We start from the raw sequence: 12503 nt of genomic DNA, 5'->3' as shown, positions 1-12503 counted from the left end.
TTCAATTTTCCTTTAACAGGATTTAATCGGCATTATTTTAGCTTTTTAACTTTATTTATTTTTATTTATGTTTGAATTTTATTCCTTCCTTTTGGTCTCTGTTGGGTAGGCTATGATGTATATGTTTTGTACATATACATCATAACAGAAACAGAGATCCTGCTTATTGTGGTGGCTCCTACGGTTTTGGCTGCCGACCTTTAGAATAAGTAGTTAAAGTCCTAAGACTCACTGCATTAAGTACCATTTTTGTTATCATTATTATTTTTATGTTAATCTTAATTTCATTTAAATTCAGGTAATCTGCTTTTATCTTGCAGGCCTTCTCAATTTTTTCCATTGTAATTACACTTGACAGGTCAGCACCCCTACCCAATACAATGATAAAATATATTTGTCTATACAGGCAGTTCTCGCTTTACGAGTTTTTTCCCCCAAGTATCAACAAAATCGAAAATATGAACATTAATTGCAAAAACGAATGTTAAACGTTCATAAATACCACATTCCAAACCACGTGCGTAGCTATACAATACAGCGTACCCCACTTTATGATATTAAACAGCTCCAGAGACACCATCGTATCGTAATGTGAACCCAATAACACATTGTTTTTTGGTAATTCGTTTCAAGATCTCAGTCATTTTTATATGGCTTTAAGTATATGGCCTCACGACCTTTTATATGGCCTAATAAGGCCATATAAAAGGTCGTGAGAGTGGTTTGTAAATTGTATTAGTTACCAATTCAAATCATTAAAATGCACTACACTTTCATTGTTATCATATGTTCCGTTATAAGAATCAAATACGCCTTTGTGATATTTTTCTAAAGCACATTTCTGGAGGTCATGACCATAAAACAATAAAAATAATTTTCACTTTCCGAATTATTGGGCTTTTCTGTTATGCAAGCAATTATAAACGGGTAGTAAACTCGATCTTCTTGCATTTGCGAAAATACCGATAGCTGGAATTGTGTGGTTTTTTACGTTATTATGGTGAAATGTGTTTCCCCTTTACTGAAATCTTCAATCCTATAAAAAAACATAAATAAATTTTCAGTATCTTCTCTTCATCCCTTTTTTTTAAGCTTTGTAAACTTGTTATTCCACAAGAATCTTGTTAGTTGCAATTTGTGTGTGCCGTTAAAAAATGCTTATGGATGCAATCGTGAAATTTATAATTATGGAGGTAGATGACTTTCATCAACCGGTGAAATACCACCACTTTGCTTATTGGAGGTTTGAAGTGGTGAAACCCATGTTTAGTCTCTAGAGCAAAGTTTCCGGCATCCCCCTCTCCCAATACTTCTCCTTCAACCCATGCATGGTACTAAGTACTATAGGTTTTGATACCTTTCGTGTTTGGGGTTTTCATAAAAAAAAAAAAAAAAAATTAAAAGAAAAGATTATCTTGGAAACAAACGCCTCTTGAAACATTTCTGAAGACAATGACTCCTTGTGCAACAAACGAACAAGTGCCGAGCCAATAATGAGTGATCAACAAGTGTGCATTTAGTCGATGATTATGAAGAATAACTATTCTTTAACATTTGTAAGTCGTAAATGATTTCTCTATTATTATAATTTGCTTGATTTTACAGGCTATGTTTTCATTTCTTTTGATAAATCAATCATTGTTTAAACATAAACTAATTAGCTAACTAATTTCATAGTTGAGAACGTAACCCCTGTTTTTAACCTTATGTCCATAGGAAATAAATTCCCGCTTTATGAGTGCACACTAGGAATGAATTAACTCGTAAAGTGGCACCTCCGTAGCCAGGTGGGAAGGAGCAGCAGTGCGTAGCACATGCTTCTTGATTAGACCGGGGTTGGAGCCCATCATTACCAAATATGGAGGATGCGGAAAGTTCAGGAACTGACCACAGCATATTCCCGGAGTAATATAGCCTTAGTTGCTAATGCTCCTAAAAACCAAATAACTAACTAACAACTCGTAAAGTTGAGAGCTACCTATATATATATATCTAAAAAAAAAGTGGGTTTTCTTTTATTTTTTTTGCCCTTGGCATTACTTTCTTTCTAAAAAAAAAAAAAAAAAAAAAAAGTTCTTGTTTATACTCCGGCACAACCACCAGGTCAGTGGAGTTTACAATAAATCATCTAATACAAATGGTAATCATATTCAGCAGTCACGGGCTTGAACTAATCACTGTACAAATCTCAAATTCACCCCATCATACTGTTCCCACATTTTTCTCTAAAACCTCTTACAAGCCGCTTGACTCCATTCAAATAGTCAGTATAGTCAAGTTAATTAATGACCCATCTCTTACAAAGTCTCTTCACTCTTAACTCATAGATGTTCAATTCCTACTGCATGCCTTTTCTATAGATACTTCCATGGGCACTGTTCTGAATTGGCATCTAATTCCTGCACTCTTTTCCAAACCAGTTCAAACGTATGCTCTACACAGTCAGCATCCATTCGCTGTCCTAGCTCAGAGAACCAAGATTTCTTCTTCCGCATTATTCCTTCAGATTCCGTTTTTTGGAACAAGCTTCCTTCCTTTGCATTTCCGAAAAATTGCAATATACCAAAATTAAATCTAAGGTGAAAATGTTATCTTTTTTTTTTTTCAGCCCGTAACCCACATACGGGTTGTTATGGCATCTTTCGTGTTCGTATTTGGGGGTTTCATTTAAAAAAAAAAAAGTTTTTGTTATCTATGTAAAGGAATTAATGTATATGCTAAATGCTTTTAATAATAATAATAATAAAAATATGAACTTTGCATTATTAAAAAAAATGGAAAGTTGAAATAATTTTAATACGTACAGGTTAATGAGTAAATGCTTGTCCTTACAGAATCAATATCATGAACTCACTAACAACATATATGCATTAATGTAATGCTGAAAAGTATAAATAAAAACCGTGGTTCCCACCGTGCGGGTTATAATTTTGGAAAAAAAAAAATCGCAATATTCAACTCCTTCTAGAAGCAAGTTCTCCCTATGGAGGAGGCAATGAAAAATTTCTCACCTGCAGATTTCTTCATTTTGGAACATAACCTTGGTATGCTCCACACACTGCAGTGCAAAAACTGAAACAATGCTTCTGAAACAGACTTAATTCAATGAAAAAAGGGTGTAGTTTTCAAAAAAAAAAAAAAAAAATACTTTCAAAATTATACTAGTAGTTGGTGGCTGACCAAAGAGATTTTTCCTTCACATCTGTTACTCCTGGATAGCATACAGGTATTATGAGCTGTGCATCACCAGTTTTTTTAATCCAGCTAAAAACAAATATATAAACTACCTACCTGTTTTTATAGCTGTAATCATTTGCATGTCTTCTCCACTGACTATGTGCAGTGGACATCATTATCTCGTCCCACTGAAACAAATTTAAAACTGCCTAAGAGCACTGTAATCACCTTTATGAAAGCAAAATCCCTTCTCCTTACCACTGACAATAGTTACATCGTTAAGTATAACCGATATGAATGTTTTTAATCACTGCCATCTAGTGGTTCCTTTATCTGAATATGAAGAGTATTGTTTTCTCTTTCTGCCTCTCTAATATCCAGTGCTGTAGTTGTAGAATTAGAAGGTATACTCTATGAATGTTATGAAAAGCAGTGCGTATACTGTACGTATCAGGCTTATTAATCGAATTCCAGAGGATATACAGCGTATACCACACGTGATATACACTGTATATCCTCTGGAATTCTACACTTATATCCGCTGTATATCTACACTTTCATCGTTGTCATATGTTCCGTGTATATATATATATACAAATATAATTAGATATATTATATAATATATAATTAGATATATATACAAAGGGTACTAGGAAAGTTTTGCAATATGACGCAACAATGAATCACAGGAAGCTGCTTGTTGCTGCATGTTGAGACATGTTCATACGTGCATAGTAGCCGCCGCGCCAAGTCGATGGGCTCAGTTATTCATTAGTAGTGAGAGTGTAAAGTGCTTGCGATGGCATCGTGGTCACGAAATGAGATAAGGACAGTTTTGCGGTATAATTTCGTGCGTGGCTTAACCATAGACCAGTGCTTAGAAGAAATGACTCTTGCACTAGATGATGATTGTCCACATCGTACAACGATATTCAGGTGGTATAGAGAATTCCAAAGGGGAAATTTCACTCTGGAGGATTCTGAGAGGCCGGGAAGGCCACGAACGTCAGTTACGGAGGAAAACGTTACTGCTGTGAGGAAAATGCTTGACGAAAACAGGCGAGTGACCTACCAACAGATAGAGGATACTTTGGGCCTAAATGCACCAGCAATTCGTTCGATTCTGCAAGATCATTTGCACGTGAAGAAACTTTGTTCTCTCTGGGTGCCGCATCAACTGACTGAAGAGCAGATGACACGACGTGTGACTTGGTGCCGGGAGATGTTAAAAAAGTTTGATAAGGGACAATCTCGGTATGTGAACAACATCGTGACAGGTGACGAGACTTGGCTGTACTATTACGATCTGCCAACCAAGGCTAAAAACAAAGTTTGGGTCTTTGATGATGACGACACACCCGTAATTGTCAGAAAATCCCGACCTGTAAAGAAGAAAATGATAGCTGTATTTTTCAAATCGAGTGGAATTGTGGAACGTGTCGTTTTGGACACGCAGAAGACAGTCACAGCTAAGTGGTATACTGAACAATGCCTGCCTAAAGTCATTGGATCTATGAAGAACCTGCGGCCAAAGTCAAGAATGGACACCTGGTACCTCCATCACGATAATACTGCAGCTCACCGCGCCAAAGCCTGCACCGAATATTTGACCACGACAGGACTGAAACTTCTCGAGCACCCTCCCTACAGTCCAGACCTTGCTCCCTGCGACTTTGCACTGTTCCCGCATGTGAAAATGAAACTAAAAGGGAGGCGGTTTTCCAGTGATGAGGACCTTCTACGGGCTTGGGATAACGAGTGTGTTTTACTCCCTAGTGAAACTTGGCAGAACTGGTTTAAAGATTGGTTTCGGAGGATGGAGAAATGTATTGAATGTAGAGGAAATTACTTTGAAAAAATTAAATAAACAAAGCTGTATTGCAAAACTTTCCTAGTACCCTTTGTATATATATATATATATAATAAGCCTGATACGATTTGTATATATACACAGCCAATCTCCGGTTAATATAATACTTGACTTATGGAAATTCGACTTTATGTAAGTTTTTGCTGGCCAGTGCAAACTTAAAAAAATTGTTGCTATATGGTTTTTAGGAGCATTAGGAACTAAGGCCATACTGCTCCGGGGATATGCGGTGGTCATTCCCTGACCTTTCCGTATCCTCCATATTTGGTGGTCACGGGCTCAAACCCCGGTCTAATCAAGAAGCGTGTGCTACGCACTGCTGCTCCTGCCCACCTGGCTATGGAGGCGCCTGAAAAAGTAAAAAAAAAAAAAAAAAAAAAAAAGTGAAAACATATTTTGAATCCCGTAGGAATAAATGGAGGTATCGTGAAAATATCGTAATGTGAACCCAATAACACATTGGCTTGTTTCTGGTAATTCATTCCAAGACCTAGGAAGTTGAAATTTTCGCTATATAACTAAGCTATTTTTTTCTCTAATCTAAAAGGTAATTTTTATAATGGAAATTGTACTACACTTTCATCGTTTTCATATGTTCCGTTATAAGAATCGATTTTGAATGCTTTTGTGATATTTTACTAAAACGCATTTCTGGAGGTCACTACCATAAAACAATAAAAACAATTTGCTTTTTCTAGTTTATTGGGCTTTTCTGTTAGTGCAATCCATTATAAACGGGTAGTAAACTCGATCTTATTGTATTTGCGATAATACCGATAACTGGAATTTTGTGGGTTTTTACATTATGCTATAATGGTGAAATGAGTTTCCCTTCACTGAAATGTTCAATCATATAAAAAAAAATAAAAAAAAAAATTTCAGAATTTTCTCTTCATTCCTATTTACTTATTACAATGGTGAAGGGAAAGGGGACCAACAGTAAGTGCTACTAAACGAAACAAATTTGATTTAAAAATGAAGATGATTAATTAAGAACTACGAAGAAGGACAAAGTTTGTCATCTATTGCATGAAATTAGGTCTTGCTGCTTCAACAGTGAATACTATTTTAAGGGACAGTGTGCGTATAAAAGAACATGTTAAAGGATAAATGCATTTAAGATCAACAGTGATCACAAAACAGTATTCAGGTGCTACATCGAAGATGGACAAGCTATTAATAATATGGATGGAAAATAAGATTCAGAAGCAAGTACCCCTGAGTTTAATGGCCATTCAAGCAAAAGCAAGAAATATTTATGAAAGTATTAAGGATAAGTACGGCGAACCACAAGCTAAGTTCATAGCAAGCAACGGGTGGATTAATAGGTTCAAGCATCGCGCTGGTTTCCAAAACATTAAAATATGCAGTGAAGTCGCCAGTGCCGATTCTGAAGCTGCAGAGAAATTTTGTGATGTGCTGAAAAATTCCCCTACCAAATCTCCACAGCCCTCAACAAGTAATATAATATTGGTCATTTTCATTTATAGTTTCAATTGACTTGAGAATATAATTTAGATATATAATTTATGTAAAGCTAATATGAAGTGAATAAATCCATTCTTACCATATCATCTCCACTATCATCAGATGAGGTATCAAAGATATTTTTTAAATCATCATAAGTAACAAGAAGGTCTTCCTCTCTTGTAAAGCTTGATCCTTGATTACGCACCACAGGTGGAGATGAAACACTCAACTGTTCCCCAAGAAAACTCTTAAGCATTTCTTGGGATTGTGAAACAGCTATTATGCTTTGGGTTGATGGAGGAGGAAGTGTCTGGGAAGGAGGAGGTGGAGGGGGATGAGGAGGAGGGGGTAGAGGAGGTGGTACAGGTGCTATCTGAGAAGCAGCTTCTGGTGTTGATGGCAAGCCATAGTCTTTACATCTTTCTTCCTCCTGGAAATAGTATTTGTAAAATATGCATTAAACAAAATAAAGTGTTTTCATACAAAAAATAACCTCTAATAATAATATAACGAATCTTAAATTGAATGAGACTAAAAACATCTAAAATGAGACCAAGAACTCCAAATATAATATTGTTATCCTCTCACAGTAACATATATTTATCTCTGGGAGAATATTATATTGTATTATCTCCTCTGAGTGGGATGGCTGGGTAAAGTCTTTGAAACTTGAAATTAATCCACTGGAAAACATTTTTTCCAACATGTTGACTGTGGGTCTTATTATAAGCAGCTATTTCTTGTTGGGTTTTAGGCACATCAGCAGCTTGGATCCTATTGCACCTTTGTATATTATGTTAATAAAGTACATTCATAGGCCAATTTGCAAGTTGTGAGGGTTGAAATGTCTGGAATAACTTATGGGAAAAATCCTACTTTTTGTTGTTATTATGATGAAATTTAATGACACATAGGCTGCTACAGCCATATTGTGTCTTTAAACCCTACTTCCTTGCCCTGAGATCAGCTAACTACAATCTCAACTGAAGAGGCCATTAGTAATGCCTCCAGTCACTGATGGGAAATAAATCTATACCTCTCTACTTGGATAACAAGTTGGCTCGCTCCATCTTGCTGAAATCACAACTTCAGTTCATAAATGTCATCAAATTCTGGTTGAAGGAAATTTTTGATTATGTGTCAGTATCTTTTGCCAATTGCTGATACTGCCATTTTGATTATATACAAAGAAGAATAGGGACCAATTATTCTGCTCTGCATAAATGCATACAGTTTTCTCTAATGTATGCTTTTTGGCTTGTCCATAAAATCCTATAAATGAAAATGTACTTTGAAATTTCGAAATATGATCTTCATCTGTGAAGCATTCCCACAGAATGCAAATAACAACCAAGTAACATTATCATCTGATAGATTTCTTGGATTAACTGTATTTTGTAGGGTAAAACCCAGCTTTTTTTTATTATTTGCCTCAGAGACATTTTGGCAATTTGAAATTTCTGAAGACTGCTCAAGACACGTTGGTGCAGAAGAGGAAGAAGGAATTCTGCCAGTGCCGTCTTCTTCCTGTTCACTGCTTGTTACTAAAGGATCCAGTTCCTTGAAATCTTGCCCCATCGAAGGACAAGTTCAGACAGAAATATTCACATCACTTGCTCTCTGAATGGAGACAGAGTAATTACGAGGGTGGTTCAATAAAGAATCGCCCTCACCTACTTCCACATACTGCAGAGTCATGATATTTTGTGAGTAGCATCATACATATCTCTGTACTAAAGATGTAAAATTTCGGCCTTGTGTCTTAATTTGTTTTTCTCTTACAGAGCTGAATGTGTGACGAAGTAGCATTATAGACAAAGTTGAAGCCAGTATCTGTTCTTGAAAGGGAAATCTCGTAAAGAAATCCACAAGGAGATGACTGCTGTATATAATGATGAAGACCCATCCTATGGCATTGTGAAGCACTGGCATAGATAGTTTAGGTGTGGTCAGACATCAGTAGAATCTGAGCCCATTCCAGGTCATCCCCATTCAGCCATTGATGACAGCATGATCAGAAAAGTGGAGTCATTAAACATGGAAGATCGCCGGATATCTGTATGTGAATTGTCCTAGGAGGTGATTATTAGTGTGGGTTCTGTTGAAACAGTCCTTCATGACCAACTCCATTTACAGAAATTGAGTGAAAAATGGATTCCCAGATTATTGACTAGTTTCCAGAAAGCTGATCGACAACAGAAATCACAAGAGTTGTTAGCGCTGTGCCAAAAAAATTAGGAAGATTTTTTCTCTCGTCTAATCATTCAGGATGAAAGTTGGATACACCATTTCAACCCTGAAAGTAAAAAGCAGTCCATGGAATGGTGACATCATGGTTCCCCCCCCCCCAAGAAGGCAAGGGTCCAAGTGTCAGCATGAAAGGTGTTGCTGAGAGTGTTTGGGGATGAGAAAGGCGTAATAATGACTGATTACCTGCCGAAAGGTAGAACAATTACGGCAACTTACTCACAAAATTACAGGAGAAATCAAAACATGTAGGCGTGGCATGATGTTCAAAGGTGAATGCTTCAAGACAATGCCCCAGTTCGCACTTCTGAAATTGCAACAACATAAGCGGCCACTTGTGGATATGAAATACTGCCTCATCCAGTGTACTCACCCGAGTGAAATTGAGTGAAAGATGGATTCCCTGATTATTGACTATATCTGTACATGAATACATAATGGGTGAGTTGACTGCCTCATCCAGTCTACTCACCCGATCTTGCACCATCGGAATTCTTGTTTCCTTACCTCAAATCATTTCTTTGGGGGATCCACTTCCCTGACGACGACCCTCATTTCTGCACAGAGTCATGGTTCAAAGACCAACCTCACCACTTCTACAAAAACAGTATCCGTAGCCTCATCCATTGATAGGAATAGGAAAAATGTGTAAATCTGCACTGTGGCTATGTAGTGAAGGACTAAAACCTGTGCCAAGAATCAACAGGCTAGCGCCTCTACAGCTAGGTCGGGGCGATTCTTTATTGAACCACCCTCGTAAGTGAGAAAGTTCAATAAAGACTTATTAAAATGTGAAGTATTTTAATTAGTTTATTAGTATGAAAAGGACAATTGGTACAATTGGACTCCAGACTTCACCTCTGGGCCTGGATTTTTGAGTTCCATAAAATATGTACAAAGAGAAGTTAATAAAGATTGACAATACATAACACTAACTTAAATTTATAGTTAATTAAATTAAACATTTTGGTGAGAAGTGTTTAACTGAACAGAGTTTAAAATTCTAAATATCATTAATTCACTAACCATATTTACTCTACTAGAGGATGTAGAGAAGCCCATATAACATAACATATGCCACGTGGGAAAATTCTTTATCCACACTTAAACCAGTACATAATAAGAGAAAGGTTTAATAAGAAGCGTATTTAATGACACGAAACTTGCTTAAATGAATTTATGGAAATTAAATAAATAAAAAAAAATATGGGGTGCAACTAGCCCACTGGTTACGACAATGGTCCACCAATATCATGAACACAGGCTTGAATCCCAATGCGGGGAAGAAAAAAAAAAAAAAAAAAAAAAAAATCATGGGGGGGGGGGGGGAGAAAAAAAAAGCAAAAGTTGGTTCATTGGACCTACCTCCCCAAAGTCAAAGTGATGGTGAGGCAGAGAGTGGTGCCACCTGGTGTCACTCCCATAACTACAAGGAGATCAAGACCTGTCTGACAGAAATACAGTGACTGAAAAGTCTGCTAAAATCAAAGCTGAATGGCAAGAACATGGTCACAGCCATAACCACTTATGCAGCACCAGTACTAATGTACTCGTTCAAGATCACAGATTCGACCAACACCAAGCTAGAGATTATGAGATCGACCGTGATAATGATGACCAAGAAGCTCCAACACTACCCGAAGTTGGCCATCGAGAGACTGACCTTAGCTCGTAAAGGGAGGGGGGGAGATTGACTGACCTCACTGAACAAGAGAATGCAAATACGAATCTGTGGGATTACTTCCAGGTAAACACAGTACCATGCCATAAGAAAGACAAATGGCAAATAACAATCAACCTCAATAAGGGGATAACACTCATAGAGACAAAATTAACAAAGACAGACAGAAGGGAAAAGATGACACTCCATGGCAGACACTACAATGACCTCCATCAAGACTCCATAGATAAGATGGCATCCAACACCTGGCTGAAAAACGGAAGGCTGATACCCAAGATCGAAGGATTCATGCTTGCCATTCAAGACTTCGTAATCAACACCAGGCTCTAGAGGCAAGGACCCTGAAATACCAGATAACATATGTCGACGATGTCACCTGGTCCCAGAAACAATCCAGTACATCATAGCAGGATGCAGTGATCACCCAGACGGAGTACACTCACAGACTGACCAGATCACCAGGATAATACATCAGAAGCAAGCAAAGATATAACAGTTGATCAAAAAAAAAAAAAAAAAAAAATGCACCATATTAAAAGTAAGAAATCCAGGCTGTACTAGAGATCCCAGACTATACTGGGATGGTGCCATAATAATGGACATGACAATCCTACACAACAGACAAGACATAACCCTCATTGACAAGAAGGAAATGGTTACCAACGTGAATGATATAGTGGCGTCCAATGCCAGCAACCTAGAGAAAACATACGAGAAAAATTTCAGGAAGTGCCCAGCCCTAAGAACGGAAGTTAAAGATATGTGGCATATATGGAACAGGTAATGATCATCGTGTCAACCACCAGCATTGTGCCAAAGAGCCTCCACAAGACATGATCCTAAAAACCTGTAGGATAGTAAGAGAGTTCCTCAACCAACAGTAACAATAATAATAGTAACCAGACACAAACAACCATCCCCATGCACTTGGTACCAGTATCCATCACAGGGTGGAAAAAATTCCATCAAAAAACAGAGTAACAGTTTTTATAATAATAAATCAAGGTCATGGACCCCACAAAAACCCACCTCAATCAGCGACTAATAGAACAACAACAAACTAACATTAAATACCATCTGCATAGCCATTTACTGTGCCGCTGTTGAAGCCATCAGGTGAATGGAAGAGAAACCAGAGACAAACAGAAAACAAAATAAAAAAAACAAGGAACTACCAGTTGGGAAAGAAGGCTACAGAACAAGATAGAAGAGTTAAGAGTGAAGATAGGCCAACTGACCCAGTACCAATGGGGTAACAGAAGTAACAAGCTGATCAGAAAAGTGAAGAACATTCTCAAGAAAGACAACATCCACTATCAGACCCATAATCAGAGTATCGAAGAATTCCTGGACACCCAACCATAGAGCATAACCTCCTTGCACTCAGTGAGTAATTTCACGAATAGAGGGAGAGTGCCCTGAAAAATCAGACAACCGGATATTTGAAAAAAACCAGAGAGCCTTTTTACAGGAGTATAACGGATCAGCTGACCAGAAGGCACTCTAGTTCTGGGGTAACCTTAGGAGCAGGAAAGATAGCTATATCATCTGTGCCCCCCTTGATAAACCTAGATCACAAAAAAAAAAAAAACCAAGAATGTGCAAGAGATGACAAAATGGACATCTGGAAGGAAGAAATACAACAGTTGATCAGGAAGTCCCAAAACTGGCAAACCCCCAGGAATGGATAACATCCACAATTACTGGTACAAGAAGTTCAGTTGCACACACACACACACAAGCACACAGCAGAGTAGTTCCCAAAGATGATTAGGCACCCTGACACAATCTCAGCATCCTGGACTCAAGGAATCACATAACTGAAGACTAAGGACTAAGACACCAGAAAACTAGCGAAGCAGATCGATCACCTGTCTCCAAAAATATATAAGATCCTGACCAGCTGCATAACTAGGAAGATATGAGACCACTTGGAGGGTCATACCATCATAGCTGTGCAGCAGAAGGGATGTAAGGAGATGAGCAAATGATGCAAGGAGCAACTGACCACTGAAGTGGCAGTAATGGAGCAATCCTACAAGCACTGCATCCTGTACA

At 37.7% G+C, this 12503-nt stretch overlaps 1 protein-coding gene across 1 annotated transcript in view; it reads right to left on the bottom strand.

Annotated features, from left to right (window-relative positions):
- LOC150085870 (mediator of RNA polymerase II transcription subunit 13-like) overlaps window positions 1-12503 on the bottom strand; it is a 554522-nt gene that overhangs the window by 320449 nt on the left and 221570 nt on the right. The window contains exon 11 of the mRNA XM_090374721.1: window positions 6615-6947. Coding sequence (XP_090230847.1) covers window positions 6615-6947 — 333 coding nt within the window. The remainder of the gene's footprint in view (window positions 1-6614; window positions 6948-12503) is intronic.

Source organism: Mastigoproctus giganteus, chromosome 5 (assembly GCF_048544385.1).
Source record: "Mastigoproctus giganteus isolate SK-2022 chromosome 5, ASM4854438v1, whole genome shotgun sequence".
Taxonomy (NCBI): domain Eukaryota; kingdom Metazoa; phylum Arthropoda; class Arachnida; order Uropygi; family Thelyphonidae; genus Mastigoproctus; species Mastigoproctus giganteus.
The sequence above is the reverse complement of the archived record's forward strand: the minus strand, read 5'-3'. Positions and strand labels throughout refer to the sequence as shown.